Source organism: Hippopotamus amphibius, chromosome 16, assembly GCF_030028045.1.
Source record: "Hippopotamus amphibius kiboko isolate mHipAmp2 chromosome 16, mHipAmp2.hap2, whole genome shotgun sequence".
Taxonomy (NCBI): Eukaryota; Metazoa; Chordata; class Mammalia; order Artiodactyla; family Hippopotamidae; genus Hippopotamus; species Hippopotamus amphibius.
The window spans coordinates 29377780-29394774 of NC_080201.1; the positions used below are offsets into that span (position 1 = coordinate 29377780).

The following is a 16995-nucleotide window of genomic DNA, read 5'->3' on the forward strand; positions in this document are numbered from 1 at the left end:
TTTGGGAGTGCTCCGCCTTCTGCAATATTTTGGAAGAGTTTGAGAAGGATAGGTGTTAACTCTTCTCGAAATGTTTGATAGAATTCGCCTGTGAACCCATCTGGTCCTGGGCTTTTGTGTGTTGGGAGATTTTTAATCACTGCCTCAATTTCCGTACTTGTGATTGGTCTGTTCATGGTTTCTATTTCTTCCTGGTTCAGTCTTGGAAGATTGTATTTTTCTAAGAATGTATCCATTTCTTCCAGGTTATCCAATTGATTGGCATATAGTTGCTTGTAGTAGTCTCTCATGATCTTTTGTATTTCTGAGGTGTCCGTTGTTACTTCTCCTTTTTCATTTCTAATTCTGTTGATTTGCGTCTTCTCCCTTTTTTTCTTGATGAGTCTGGCTAATGGTTTATCAATTTTGTTAATCTTCTCAAAGAACCAGCTTTTAGTTTTATTTATTTTTCTTATGGTTTCTTTCCTTTCTTTTTCATTTATTTCTGCTCTGATCTTTATGATTTCTTTTCTTCTGCTCACTTTAGGGTTTCTTTGTTCTTCTTTCTCTAGTTGTTTTAGGTGTAAGGTTAGGTTGTTTATTCGATCATTTTCTTGTTTCTTAAGGTAGGACTGTATTGCTATAAACTTCCCCCTTAGAACTGCTTTTGCTGCATCCCATAGGTTTTGGGTTGTTGTGTTTTCATTGTCATTTGTTTCTAGATATTTTTTGATTTCCTCTTTGATTTCTTTAGTGATTCCTTGGTTGTTTAAGAGTGAATTGTTTAGCCTCCATGTGTTTGTATTTTTTGCAGTTTTTTTCCTGTAATTGATATCTAGTCTCATGGCGTTGTGGTCTGAGAAGATGCTTGATATGATTTCAATTTTCTTGAATTTGCTGAGGTTTGATTTGTGACCCAAGATGTGATCTATCCTGGAAAATGTTCCGTGTGCACTTGAGAAGAACGTGTAGTCTGTCGTTTTTGGATGGAATGTCCTATAAATATCAATTAAGTCGAGATAGTCTAATGTGTCATTTAAAGCTTGTGTGTCTTTATTTATTTTCTGTTTGGATGATCTGTCCATTGATGTAAGTGGGGTGTTCAAGTCTCCCACTATTATTGTGTTCCTGTCGATGTCCCCTTTTATAGCTGTTAGCATTTGCCTTATGTATTGAGGTGCTCCTATATTGGGGGCATAGATATTTACCATTGTGATATGTTCTTCTTGGATGGATCCCTTGATCATTATGTAGTGTCCTTCCTTGTCTCTTTTAATAGTCTTTACTTTCAAGTCTAATTTGTCTGATATGAGTATTGCTACTCCAGCTTTCTTTTGACTTGCATTTGCATGGAATATCTTTTTCCATCCCTTTACTTTCAGTCTATATGTATCCCTTGGTCTGAAGTGGGTTTCTTGTAGGCAGCATATAGAAGGGTCTTCTTTTTGTATCCATTCAGCCAGTCTGTGTCTTTTGGTTGGAGCATTTAATCCATTTACATTTAAAGTGATTATTGACATGTGTGTTCCAGTTACCATTTTCTTAATTGTTTTGGGTTTGTATTTGTAGGTGTTTTCCTTTTCTTGTGTTTCCTACTTAGAGAAGTTCCTTTAGCACTTGTTGTAAGGCTGGTTTGGTGGTGCTGAATTCTCTTAACTTTTGCTTGTCTGGAAAGCTTTTGATTTCTCCCTCAAATCTGAATGAGATTCTTGCTGGGTAGAGTATTCTTGGCTGTAGGTTTCTCTCTTTCAGGACTTTCAGGATATCCTGCCATTCTCTTCTGGCCTGCAGAGTTTCTGTGGAAAGGTCAGCTGTTATCCTGATGGGTTTTCCCTTATATGTTGTTTGTTGCTTTTCTCTTGCTGCTTTTAATATTTTTTCTTTGTGTTTAATTGTCGTTAGTTTGATTAATATGTGTCTCGGTGTATTTCTCCTTGGGTTTATTCTGTATGGGACTCTCTGTGCTTCTTGGACTTGGTTCATTATTTCCTTTCCCATGTTGGGGAAGTTTTCCACTAGAACCTCTTCAAATATTTTCTCAGACCCTTTCTTGTTTTCTTCTTCTTCTGGGATGCCTATAATTCGAATGTTGGTACGCTTAATGTTATCAGTGACATCTCTGAGACTGTCTTTTAATCTTTTTATTATTTTTTCTTTTTCCTGCTCTGTGGCAGTTATTTCCCCCATTTTATCTTCCAATTCACTTATTCGTTCTTCTGCCTCAGTCATTCTGCTGGTTATAGCATCTAGAGTATTTTTAATTTCAGTTATTTTGTTATCCATTGCTGTTTGTTTTTCTGAGTTCTTATGAACTGTTTCTTGTACTTTCTCTATTTTGTTATCGAGATTTTGTATCATTTTTACTATCATTACTCTAAATTCCTTTTCAGGCATTTTTCCTATTTCCTCCTCATTTATTTGGTCTTGTGGGTTTTTTTCTTGCTCCTTTGCCTGCATGGTGTTTCTTTGTTTCCTCATGGTTGTCCAAACTTTTGGGGTTGCTTGTCCTTGGGTTTTTTTGCGTTATTCTGTGACCAGCAGAGGTTCCTTTATTGTTCGTCTGTAAGCCTTGGTGTGTGGGGAGGGAGAGGGTACAACAGTGGCTCCTTCTCCTGGGAGGCAGTGAGCAGTGGCGCACTCATGTCTCAGTCAGGCTTGGAGGTGCCTGTTGCAGAGGGCGCCGGTGGCTCAGGCGTAAACAGAAAGTCTTAGAGTTGGGCCTCTCTTGGGGGTTTTTTTTTTCTTTTCTTTCTTTTTTTTTTTTTTTTTTCTCTCGGCAGCCTCCCTGCTGCTGGCGTTGCAAGGGGTTTTAATCTAGCCCCACCCGAGTGCCTGAGGGTTCTTGTTATCCCTGAGCGCCTTAGGTGGCCCGCAGGGCGTCTCTCCACTGCCTGTTGCAGAGGCGCGCGGAAAGAGAGAGAGAGGCTATGCACGTGGCTCCTCCCAGCCGCCAGTGAGCCTGCAGCCTCCAGCCGCCATCATGGCCGGGCAGCTCTCAGGAACGGGCACTCCTCTCCGCGGGCCTCCTCCCTCCTGTCCTCTCGGTCCGTCCCCCTACCGGCAACAATGTTTCCCACACTGAACCAGCTCTCCTGCTCCCACACTCCCGCTCCTGGACCCTCCGTTCAGCCGCGGATCGATGTCTTGGTCCGGGAACGCTGAGCTGCGCTGCGGACCCTCCGAATGTTTCTCACTCCCTCCCGTCTGCCACAGCTCCGCCGCTTCACCCTCTTTGAGCCCTCGTAGATGCCTCCCTACCGGCTATGTCGGGCTCCCCGCAGTCCCATCCGGTGTCCAAGGCCGTCTGCTGGTGTTCAGCTGTTTCTCTGTGAGAATTACTGCGTCCTTCCGTGCATTCCCAATGCATCTGTTAATTAACGCTTCTGGTGCGCACTAGTTCCATGTCCGTCTGTATCATTACACAAGTCACAATGTATAATGTTCTGTAAGTAAGTTTTAAAATCAGGAAATATGAGTCTTCCAGCTTTGTTCTTTTTCAAGATTATTTTGGCTATTCTGGGTCCCCTGAAATTCCATAAGAGTTTTAGAATCAGCTTGTCCACTTCTGCAAAAAAGGAAGTCAGCATTTTGACAGGAATTGCATTGAATTTGGGGAGTATTGCCATCTTAACAATAACAACTTATTCTTTCATTGTTTTCCAGCAATGTTTTGTAGTTTTCAGTGTACATATCTTGTACCTCCTTGGTTATGTTAATTTCTAAGTAATTTATTCTTTTTGATGCTATTCTAAATGAAGTTGTTTTCTTAATTTCATTTTTTGATTGTTCATTGCTAGCATGAATAAATAAAACTGACTTTTGTATACTGATCTCATATCCTGACACTTTGTTGAATTTATTAACTCTCATAGTTTTTTGTGGATTCTTTAGAATTTTCTACACATAATATCATGCCACCTGTGAATAAAGATAGTTTTACTTCTTTCTTTCCAATTTAGATTCCTTTTAATTTGTCCACACTAGAACTTGAATGGAAATGGTGGGAGGAAACATCTTTATCTTGTTCCTGATCTCAGTAGGAAAGATTTTTAGTCTTTCACCATTAAGTAAGATATCAGCTGTGGGTTTTTTCACGTAAGTCATTTATCAGTTTGAACAAGGTCCCGTGTATTCTAGTTTGTTGAGTGTCTTCATCATGAATGTGTGTTGAATTTTGTCAAATGCTTTTTCTACATCTGATAAGATAATTGTGTGTTTTTTCCTGTATTCTACTAATATGGTATATTATATTGATTAATTTTCATATATTGAACCATACTTACATTCCTGTGATAAATCCCAATTGGTTATGGTATATAATCTCTTTAATATGCTACTAGATTCATTTGCTAGGATTTTTGCATTTATGCTCATATGGGATATTGGTCTATAGTTTTCTCTTCATGTGATATCTTTGTCTGGCTTTACCATCAGGGTAATGCTGGTCTCATATAGTGAGTTAAGAAGTATTCACTCCTCTTTCACTTTTTTGAAGGGGTTGAGAGGACTGGTTTTAATTCTTCTTTAAAAGTTTGCTAGAATTCATCAGTGAAGACAACAGGTCCTGGGATTTCCTTTGCTGGTAGGTTTTTGCTTACTGATTCAATAATTTCATTTGTCATAGGTATATTCAGATTTTCTACTTCTTCTTGAATTAGTTTTTGTAGTTTGTGTTTTTCTAGGAATTTTTCAATTTCATCTAGGTTACCTGACTTGTTGCCATACATCTGTTCATAATAATCCTTTTTATTTCTGTAATATTTGTAGTAATGCACCCACTTTCATTTCTAACTTGAGTCTTCTTCCTTTCTAGGTCAGTCTGACTAAAAGTTTGTTAACGTTGTTTTTCAAAGAACAAAATTTATGTTCATCCATTCTCTCTATTGATTTTATACTCTTTATTTCATTTATCTATACTCTAATCTTTATTATATTCTTCCTTTGGTTGCTTTGGATTTACTTTGCTCTTGTTTTTCTAGTTCCTTAAAGTGGAAGGTTGGGTTATTGATTTGAGATCCTTTTTTCTTTTTAATGTATGCACTTACCACTATAAATTTCCCTATAAGCACAGCTTTCACTGTAAGTTTCAGTATCTTGTGGTTTTGTTTTCATTCATCTCAAAGTATGTTCTAATTTCCCTTGTGATTTCTTCTTTGACCTGTTGATTATTTAAGAGCGTGTTGTTTAAAAACTGTTTTGTAGCAAAGCACACTATCAATAAAATAATAAGGCAATCCGCAGAATGGGAGAAAATATTTGCAAATCATTTATCTGATAAAAGATTAATATATCTAGACTATGTAAAGAAACCTAAAACTCAACAGCAAGAAAAGACAGCTAAATTAAAAAACAGGCAAAGAACTTGAATAAACATTTCTCCAAAGAATATATACAAATGGATAATAAGCACATGAAAAGATATTCAACATCAGCAACATCACTAATTATTAGGGAAATGCAAATCATAATCACAATACGATACCACTTCACACCTATTAGAATGGCTATGACTTTAAAAAACGATAATAACAACTGTTGGTAAGAATGTAGAAAACTTGAAACAGTATCTGGTGCAGATACTGTGGCAAACAATATGACAGTTTCTCAAAAAACTAAACATAGAATAACCATATGATCCAGCAATTACACCACTGGGTATACACCCCCAAAACTGAAAGCAGCAACTTGAACAGATATTTGTACACTCATGTTTATGAAAACATTATTCACAACAACCAAAAGGTGGAAAAAACTCAAATGTTCATTGATGGCTGAATGGATAAACAAAATGTGGGTATATACATGCAATAGAATATCATTCAGTCTTAGAAAGGAATGAAATCCTGATACATGGTACAACATGGATGAACCTTAAAGGCATTATGCATGCTAAGTAAATTAAACCAGATACAAAAGGACAAATATTATATGATTCAACTTATATGAAGTGCCTAGAATAGTCAAATTCATAGAGACAGAAAGAGTGAGGAATAATTTTTTAATGGGTACAGAGTTTCAATTTGGGATGATGAAAATGTTCTGGATATGGACAGAGGTGATGGTTGCAAAACAATGTGAATGAACTTTAATTCCACTGAACTGTACATTTAAAATTATTAAAATGGTAAAATTTTTGTTATGCATATTTTGCCACAATTTTCTAAACTATAAAATGCTGTTTAATTTATGAATATTTGTGAATTTTCCATATTTCCTTTTGTTATTGATTTCTAACTTTATTCCACTGTGGTTGGAGAAGATACTCTGTATGATTTACATCTTTTAAAAGTTACTGAGACTTGTTTTGTTGTCCAATATATGGTCTATAGTTGAGGCTTTCCATGTGTACTTGAGAAGAATATGAAACCTACTGTTGTTAGGTGAAGTGTTCTTTACTTTTCTGTTTGATTTAGTTGGTTTATAGTATTCTTCAAGTTTTCTATTTCCTTGTCTATCTTTCGTATAGTTGTTCTGTTATTGAAAGTGGGGTTGAAGTCTCCAACTGTTAATGTAAAACCGTTTATTTCTCCCTTTGATTCTGTCACTTTTTGCTTCATATATTTTGAAGCACTGTTGTAAGGTGTATTTTGGTTTATAATTGCTATATCTTCTTGATTGATTCACTATTTTATCCTTATATAATGTACTACTCTGTCTCTTTTAGTCTGTAATAATTTCTCTGTAACTATTTAGTCTTAAAGTCTATTTTGCCTAATATTAGTATTGCTACTCCAACTGTCTTTTGGTAACTGTTTACATGGAATATCTTTTGCCACCCTTTCACTTCCAACCTATCTGTATCTTTGATTCTAAAGTGAGTCTCTTGTAGAAAGCATAGAGTGGGATTGCTTTTTTAACCCATTCATTCTTCAATCTCTGCCTTCTGAGATCTTAACAATTTACATTTGATGTAATTACTAATAAGGAAGGATTTATTTCTGCCATTTGCTAGTTGTTTTCAATCTTTGTCCTATTTTTTGTTCTTCAATTCCTCTAATACTGCCTTCTTTTATATTATATAAATATTTTCTGGTGTACCATTTTGATTTCCTTACTGTTTTTTTACTACATATTTTTAAGTTATTTTAAGTGGTTACCCTGGGTATTACAATTAACAATTAACAATCTATTTCAAATTAATACCAACTTAGTTTCAGTATGATACAAAAACTTCCCCCTATATAGCTTTGCCCCCTTTATGTTGTTATTTTTACAATTTCATCTTTATGCATTGTGGGTCAGTAATGGATTCATAATTACTGTTTTATGCAGTTGTCTTTTAAGTCATATAGGAAAAAAAGAAGTTCAAAATCAAAAATACATTAATACTTTCTTTTATATTATAAGTAAACCTAACATAAGTAAAGCGGTTACCTTTAATGATGTTCTTTTTTTCTTATTGTGGATTTGAGATACTGTCTAGTGTCCTTTTGTTTTACCCTTAAGGACTCCCTTTAGCAGTTCTTCTCAGACAGGTTTACTACTGGCAAATGCCCTCATTTGTTGTTTATCTGGGAATGACTAGACTTCTCCTTCATTTTTTTTTAAGAACTTTTATTGAGATACAGTTAACAGACAATAACAGCATATATTTAGAGTGTACAATTTGGTATCCCAGTCTCCCAATTCATTCCCCCCCAACCCTCCCCGCTTTCCCCACTTGGTGTCCATATGTTTGTTCTCTACATCTGTGTCTCTATTTCTGCCTTGCATTTCCTCTTTCATAGTTAGCATTTGTCTTATGTATTGAGGTGCTCCTATATTGGGTCCATATATATTTATAATTGTTATCTCCTCTTCTTGGATTGATCCCTTGATCTTTATGAAGTGTCCTTTCTTGTCTCTTGTAACATTTTTTATTTTAAAGTCTATTTTATCTGATATGAGTATCACTACTCCACCTTTCTCTTGATTTCCATTTGCATGGAATATCTTTTTCCATCTCCTCACTTTCAGTCTGTATGTGTCCCTAGGTCTGAATTGGGTCTCTTGGAGACAGCATATATATGGGTCTTGTTTTTGTATCCATTCAGCCAGGCTGTGTCTTTTGGTTGGTGCATTTAGTCCATTTACATTCGAGGTAATTATCAATATGTATGTTCCTATTACCATTTTCTTAATTGTTTTGTTTATGTTTTTGTAGGTCCTCTTCTTCTCTATGTTTCCTGCTTAGAGAAGTTCCTTTAGCATTTGTTGTAGGGCTGGTTTGGTGGTGCTGAGTTCTCTTAGCGGTTGCTTGTCCTGTAAACCTTTTGATTTCTCTGTCGAATCTAAATGAGATCCTTGCTGGGTAGAGTATTCTTGGTTGTAGGTTCTTCCCTTTCATCACTTGAAATATATCATGCCACTCCCTTCTGGCTTGCAGAGTTTCTGCTGAGAAATCTGCTGTTAACCTTATGGGAGTTCCCTTGTATGTTATTTGTCGTTTTTCCCTTGTTTTTTTTTTTTTTTTTTATAAATTTATTTATTTATTTTATTTATTGGCTGCGTTGGGTCTTCGTTGCTACACATGGGCTTTCTCTAGTTGCTGCGAGAGGGGGCTAGTCTTCATTGTGGTGCATGGGCTCCTCATTGTAGTGGCTTCTCTTGTTGTGGAGCACGGGCCCTAGGCACGTGGGCTTCAATAGTTGCGGCACATGGGCTCAGTAGTTGTGGCTCATGGGCTCTAGAGCACAGGTTCAATAGTTGTGGCACATGGGCTTAGTTGCTCCGTGGCATGTGGAATCTCCCCAGGGCAGGGCTTGAACCCGTGTCCTCTGCATTAGCAGGTGGATTCTTTACCACTGTGCCACCTAGGAAGTCCAATCCCTTGTTGTTTTTAATAACATTTCTCTGTCATTAATTTTTGTCAATTTGAGCACTATATGTCTTAGCATGTTTCTCCTTGGGTTTTTCCTGCCTGGGACTCTCTGCGCTTCCTGGACTTGGGTAGCTATTTCCTTTCCCATGTTAGGGAAGTTTTCAACTATAATCTCTTCCAATATTTTCTCAGGTCCTTTCTCTCTCTCTTCTCCTTCTGGGACCCCTATAATGAGAATGTTGGTGTGTTTAACATTGTCCCAGAGGTCTCTAAGGCTGTCTTCAGTTCTTTTCATTCTTTTTTCTTTATTCTTTTCTGCATCAGTGATGATCACCATTCTGTCTTCCAGGTCACTTATTCGCCCTTCTGCCTCAATTAATCTGCTATTGGTTCCTTCTAGTGTATTTTTCATTTCAGTTATTGTGTTGCATACCTCTGTTTGTTTGTTCTTTAATTCTTCTAGGTCTTTGGTAAACTTTTCGATCTTTGCATCCAGTCTTTTTTCAAAGTCCTGGATCACCTTCACCATCATTATTCTGAATTCTTTTTCTGGAACAGTGCCTATCTCCTCTTCATTTAGTTGTTTTTCTGGGGTTTTACCCTGTCCCTTCGTCTGGTACAAAGTCCTCTGCTTTTTCATTTTCTCTCTCTTTCTGTGGCTGTGGTTTTCAGTTCCACAAGATGAAATACTGCTGATACTGCTGTCTGCCCTCTTGTGGAGGAAGCTATCTAGGAGGTTTGTGGGTGCTTCCTGATGGGAGGGACTGATGGTGGGTAGGGCTGGGTGGGTGGAGCTCTGTAAAACTTTAATCTGCTTGTCTGCCAATGGGTGGGGCTGTGTTCCCACCTTGCTGGTTTTTTGGCCTGAGGCTACCCAGCACTGGAGTTACAGGCTCTTTGGTGAGGCTAATGGAGGACTCTGGGAGGGCTCACACCAATGAGTACTCCCCAGAACCCCTGCCACCAGTGCCCCTGTCTCCTCAGTGAGCCACAGCTGTCCCCCACCTCTATAGGCAACTCTCCAACACCAGCAGGTAGGTCTGGTTCAGTCTCCTGTGGGGTCACTGCTCCTTCCCCTGGAACCTGATGAGCACACTTTTTTATGTGCCCTCCAAGAGTGGAGTCTCTGTTTTCCCCAGTCCTGTGGAGGTCCTGCAATCAAATCCCACTGGCTTTCAGAGTCTGACTCTCTGGGGATTCCTCCTTCCATTGCTGGACTCCCAGGTTGGGAAGCCTGATGTGGGGCTCAGAACCCTCACTTTAGTGGGTAGACTTCTGCAATATAACTGTTCTCCAGTTTGTGAGTCACCCACCCAGCATTTATGGGATTTGATTTTAACATGATTGCACCCCTCCTACCATCTCATTGCAGCTTCTCCTTTGTCTCTGGATATGGGGTGTCTTTTTTGGTGAGTTGCAGTGTCTTTCTGTCGATGATTGTTCAGCAGTTAGTTGTAATTCCGGCGCTCTTGCAAGAGGGAGTGAGTGCGTGTCCTTCTACTCCACCATCTTGATCCTATCTTGATTTCTCCTTCATTTTTGAATTATAGTTTTGATTGATATAGACTTATTGTTTCACTGGGTTTTTTCCTTTAAGCACCTTAAATATGTCATTCTACTGCCTTCTGGCTTCCATGGTTTCTGATGAGAAATCAGCTATTAGTCTTATTGAAGATATTTTGTACATTATTAGTCTCCTCTCTCTTACTGCTTTCAAGGATTTCTCTTTGTCTTTGTCTTTTTATTGTTTGATTATAACATGTCTCTGTGTGGATCTCTTTGAGTTTCTCCTACTTAGGATTCACTGAGATTTCTGGCAGGGTATATTCATGTCTCTCATCAAATATGGGACATTTTGATCACTATTTCTGCAAACATTATTTTTATCTCTTTTCTCTCTCCTCTCCTTCTGGAACTCTTATTATGGATATGTTGGCATGCTTGGTGGTATTCTCACAGTTCATTAGGCTCTCTTTATTGTTATTTTTTATTCCTTTTTCTTTCTGATCCTCACACTGGGTAATCCCAATGGATTTATCTTTAACTTCTCTGATTCTTTCTTCTCCGTGCTCAAATCTACCACTGTTCCCTTCTAGTGAATTTTTCATTTCAGTTATTGTATTTTCAGTGCCGAAATTTCTATTTGGTTCCTTCAGCATTCACGTTCTCTTTGAGCAGAGCCTGAGGGTCACCCAGATGTGAGAACTTAGGGCCTTCTCAGGATTTTTTTGAGCATGCTCCCCACTGTGGACATAGACATGGCCTTCTAGATTCTCAGGAACATGAGGGAGCTTTTCAAGCCTATATTCTCCAAAGTATCTCATTGCCCAGTCTTTCTTCTTGTCTATTGTTTGTTCCAACCTGTTATCCATGGACCCTAATGGCACCTGCAAATGTTTATGAAAAATGCCCATTAGGTAGCTGCTTCAGCCCCTGAGAGAGTTCTGAGTTAGGTGAAATAAAACCAAGCCTTTTGATCTTAGTTGTTTATGGAGCCACCAGACAGGTCAAAACAAACAACCACAATCCCTTGAGAATAAGGCCCATTCTTCTCCCTCTAGTACTAGGAACCCATACATAAGTGTGGGCTGTAGTCTTCAAGGCCACCACCTAGCTGGGTAGCAGGGGATGTTACAGAGTAAGTTAAAAAGCCACAAAGTTCTCTAACTGAAACTCAAGGTTATGTCTTGATGAAATGTTCCTGCTTATTGTAAATTCTCGATTTGTTTCCAGAGTTCTCATAAAGTTGATTCTGACAGTCCTTGCCAGTTTATCCACTACTTTTGTGGTGGAACAGACTTTGGGATTTCCCTACTCCATCATTCTTGCTGATACTGTTAATAGTGTATTTTGGGGCGGAAATTTTTTTTTAAATTTTTGCTTAAGTACAATGAAATCTTTTACATTAGGATCTACAATTTGTCTCAAACTAATTTTTGTGTATGATGTGAGTTAGGGAGTTGAGGTTCACTTTTTATGCTTAGATATCCAGTTATTTCAGCTCCATTTGTTGAACAGAATTTCCTTTCTCCACTGAATTATCTAAGTGCCTGTGCTGAAAATTGATTAACTGTGTGTTTTATGGATGATCCATTCTGTTCTATTTGTCTATCCTTCAGCCAATAGCAGGCTTTCTTAATTACTATAGCTCAAAGATAAGTCTTGAAATCAGATGACTTGTAAGTTCTCTAGTTTGTTATTCTTTTTCAAGATTGTTTTGGCTATCCCTACATTTCCATATAAAGTTTTAGAATCTCCCTGTTCATTTCTCCAAAACCACTGCTGAGGTTTTTATTGATTGGGATTGTATTGAGTATAGAGATCAGTCTGCCCATTTTATCTTCACTCCATTTTAATCAGACTTTTACCTCCATCAGTCCATCAAAATAGTTCCTCTCAAGCTTATCAGTGACTTCCATGTTGCCAAGTTTAAGAGTTGGTTCTTACCTGTCACCTTAACAGACCTTATAATACAGTATCCTCCCATAGCACCGTGTCACTACTATCCCCTACCCTGCTTTATTTTACTGTATAGTACTTACTACCATCTAACAAGTAGGTGCCCTATATTTACTAGTTTATTTGCTTTCAGTCTTGCTGATTAGAATATGAGTTTCATGGTTTCAGGGTGTTTTCTTTGTTCACTCTTATGTCTCCAGGGCATAGAGTAGTGTCAGGCACATGGCAGGCCCTTGATAAAAATATTTGTGGAAACAAAAGGAAAGGGGGATGGAAGAAAGAAGAAAAAGAGAGAGAGAAAGGGAGAAAGAGAGAAAGAGAAAGAAAGAAGGAGAGAGAGAGAGAGAGAAAGCAAGAGGGAGGGAGGGAAGGAAGGCAGGAAAGGAGGAAGGAAGGGAGGAAGGAAAGAAAGGCAGGTTTCAGAAATAAACCCACACACCTATGGCCAATTAATCTTCAACAAAGAAGTCAAGAAATTACAGTGGATAAAAGATGGTCTCTTCAGCGAGTGGTGTTGAGAAAGCTGGACAGCCACATGTAAATCAATGAAGTTGGAACACACCCTCATACTACACACAAAAATAAACTCAAAATGGTTTAAAGACTTAAATATAAGACATAAAAAAAAATCCTATAAGAGAACATAGGCAAAACATTCTCTGACATAAACAGTACCACAGCCTCCCAAGGCAATAGAAATGAAAGTGAAAATAAACAAATGGGACCTAATCAAACTTACAAGCCTTTGTACAGCAAAGGAAACCATAAACAAAACAAAAAGACAACCTATGGACTGCGAGAAAATGTTTGCAAATGATGTGACTGACAAGGGCTTAATTTCCAAAATACACAAACAGTTCATACAACTCAACAACAACAACAAAAAACAACCCAATCGAAAAATGGGCAGAAGACCCAAATAGACATTTCTCCAAAGAAGACATACAGATGGCCAACAGGCACATGAAAAGATACTCAACATCACTAATTATTAGAGAAATGCAAATCAAAACTACAATGGGGTACCACTTCACATCAGTCAGAATGGCCAACGTTAAAAAGCCTACAAATAACAAATGCTGGAGAGGGTATGGAGAAAAGGGAGTACACTGTCGGTGGGAATGTAAGTTGGTACAGTCACTATGGAAAACAGTATGAAATTTCCTCAACAAACTAAAAATAAAGTTTTCAGGTGATCCAGCAATCCCACTTCTGGGCATATATCGGGACAAACTATAATTCAAAAAGATACATGTACCCCTATGTTCATAGCAGCACTATTCACAATAGCCGAGATGTGAAAACAACCTACATGTCAATTGACAGATGAATGGATAAAGAAGATGTGGTATATATATAGAATGGAATACAACTCAGTCATAAAAAGAATGAAATAATGCCATTTGCAGCAACAAGGATGGACCTAGAGATTATCATACTAAGTGAAGTAAGTCAGAAAGAGAAAGACAAATACCATACGATATTCCACCTATATGTGGCATCTAAAATATGACAACAAATGAATTTATCTATGAAACAAACAGACTCACAGACATAGAGAACAGACGTGGTTGCCAAGGGGAAGGTGGAGGGGGGATGGATTGGGAGTTTGGGGTTAGCAGATGCAAACTATTATATATAGAATGGATAAACAACAAGGTCTTACGGTATAGCACAGGGAAATATATTCAATATCCTGTGATAAACCATAATGGAAAAGAATATGAAAAAGGATACATATATATATATGAATCACTTTGCTGTATAGCTGAAATTCCCACAACACTGTAAATCAACTATCCTTCAATTAGAAAAAATGAATAAAAATAGAATTAAAAAAAAAAAAAGAAAGAAGGGCAGGTTTGCATACCCACAAATAATCTTCTCTTTCTGATTGCTCCACTACTTCTTATAGTTAAGATGTTTGGGAAGACACCTCCAAAGAGAAAGGAAAGTAGGGACGGGGCCCCATAAAATATGTGGGGGTAGAACTTTTCTACAAGGTTCTGAAGAAGGGTAAGGAATAGAAGCAACAAGGACTGTATCAACACTCCTGAACTCCGAAAGGCAGGGGAACTGCAAAGGTCAGCATGCAGGGCTATATCCCAGACAGCCTTGGGGACTCCCTCTCAGCAAGGAAACAGAAGAGCAGAGCTGGTGGCCAGCCAGCAGGCAACAGGGATCCCTGTAGTCACCAGCCTTGCAGGAGGAGTGGTGCTAGGAGACTCACCTCTGTGATATTGAGCTGTGACCAGCCCAGGGATCACAAAGAACACATCTCCAAGCAATTCCAGGAAGCGATTTCGTATATCAATCAGAGAGTGCTTGTTGTAGAAATATTCATTAGCCACAAGGTATAAATACTGGACAGGGATGTGCTGTAAAACATCATGGTAGCAAGAGATCCAGGTCAACAGCAATAGCCAACACACAGCAACAACAGCCAAACATTTGCCTTTGCAGGCATAATTCTGAGTGCTTTACATGCATTGTCTCATTTAATCCATGCATTGACCCTAAGAAGCAAGTATCCAAATTAGCCCCATTTGACAGGTGAGAGAACTGAGGTTTAGAGAGGTAAGTGGTTTGTCCAAAGTGGTGGGACCATGATTCCTTCACAAGTCTATTTGCATCCAAATCCCACACTCTTAATCACAGTATGCACGCCTCTCTGAAATGTTTCAGAAACAGCCACCTCTGGGCAGAGCTGGCTACACTGTTTGTGGGGCTCAGTGCAAAGCGAAAAATGTTAGGTCCTTGTTCAGAAACTCTAAGAATTTCAAGATAGTGACAACAGAACATTCAACCAAGTATAGGACTCTTCTAAACATGAGGCCCTTTGAACTACACAGGTTGCACACTCTTGAGGCTAGCCCTGCTCCCGGTACCAGCACTGTCTCCAGGCCTTTGCTCTTTGATCTAAGTGAGTTGGTTTCCTGGAGTTCCCTCTTTTATAAAAAAAAATGGGTTGTTCAGAGGATCATGCAAGATGCAGAAAGAAAAGCATAATGCGTCGCACAGAGCAGGCCTTCAGTTCTGTTGGTTCCCTCTGAAACCCACTGCCAAGTCCTCTGACAGTGCATCCCATGCTTTCTTTCACCTGACACCAGGCTGCCTCTCATTCTTCAATCCTTCAACGTGGCCCTAGCACAAATGGCAGAGGATGGAAGGGAAACATCATAAAGGTTCAAGGTCTACCACATTGGTGATGTTCTTGGGAGTCTGGTGCTCTGGGGAACACTGGGAGAAGCTACTGCACCTCAAACCCCTAACACTAAGACAGGGGCACAACCCTTCATAGGTTTCTTTGGAATTTGAAGGCAGCATATACCATGCCAGGGAGTGCTGCCTGGACTCATTCACTGGGTCCTCCAAGGCTGACTGCTTTTAATCAGGCCCAGAGCAAGTGAGTGCTCTGCAGCAGGTCCAGGTTCTGGTGCAAGTGCACCTGTGTGGCCCATAGGACCATCAGACACCTTGGTGCTTGAGGTATCCAAGCGGGGTATGTATGCCATGTGGAGCCTCTGGTGAGCCCCAACAGAGCAGTCACAGCACAGACCCCTGGAGTTCTGGAGCAAAACTATGGCTTCTGCATTGGAAAACTACTTTCCATTTGGAAAGTACTTCCTGCCATGTTACTGGGCCCTAAAATAGACTGCACGCCCTTCTGGTCCTCCTGCACCTTCCCACACACCCTACTTCCCACCCCCGGGACCTAGCTCAAGATACCTTCTCCTCTTAAAATGCCCTCCTGCTCAAATGTTCCCTTCCCTAAGGCTCAGATCAATGGCCTCCTCCTCCACGAGGCCATCTCCAATCCAGCATGAGAGATTCCACTGTCCAATGTATTTTAAATGTCTCAAACTTTCATCCCAACTCTCATCACCAGACAACCAAGACTCACCAAACATCCCCTCTAAGCCTTAGGACTTGAGGGATCCCCTGCCTTCAGTCTGGCCTGCTCTGTAGCCACAGGGCTACTTCTAAAATGGAAGTCAAATCATGCTTCTCTTCTCTTCCCAGACACCCGGATAAACTTTATATTCCTTCCATAATGTGTAACAGCTGCAAGCATCCTCCCCTGCTGCAGCCAACCTCTTCCACTGATCTCCTTACACTTCTCTGCTCCTAATTGGTCCTCTCGGCTCCTCTGGCTCTCCTCATCCCTGCTTCTCCATTAGCTAGACACACTTAACTCATCCTCCAAAACCCTCCTCACCGAGGAAGCTGCCCGCTCCCTCCTGTGGGCACCACAGGGCCTCAAACACATCTCTGCTCTGGTTTGTACAGCACTGTACCGAAGTGTCCAGTCATGTCCATCCACCCCAACAGTCTACAAGTCCCTCAAGTGCAGGGGGAGTGCCTGCTTACCACTGTACCCAGTGCCCAGGGAAGTGCTGGGGCATGTGGATGCACAAGAAACATTTGTTCAATTAAAAAAATGAATGAAGTGAACCTGGCACAGAATACACACTGAATAAATGTTTATGGAAAGAAGAAAGGAAGGAAGGAAAGAAATCCATCTCTATATCCTAGTGTCTGGGATAAATATATCTCTATACCCCCAGTGCAGGGAGTGAATGAATAAATGATTGAGTAATGGTCCTCAGCATTGCTAGAACCTAGTACAGTGTCTGGCTGGCATGTTGTGAATATGGGTCCCCAGTCCCAGGTGGTTTTCAGAATTCAGAACTTTTCAGTTTGTACACATATAATTCAGTACATATGCTGCATATTATGCGATATGCTTAGGGGTG

At 39.5% G+C, this 16995-nt stretch overlaps 1 protein-coding gene across 1 annotated transcript in view; it reads right to left on the reverse strand.

Annotated features, from left to right (window-relative positions):
• CES5A (carboxylesterase 5A) overlaps positions 1-16995 on the reverse strand; it is a 45143-nt gene that overhangs the window by 12721 nt on the left and 15427 nt on the right. The window contains exon 10 of the mRNA XM_057711800.1: positions 14469-14616. Within this exon, the coding sequence (XP_057567783.1) occupies positions 14469-14616 (148 nt within the window). The remainder of the gene's footprint in view (positions 1-14468; positions 14617-16995) is intronic.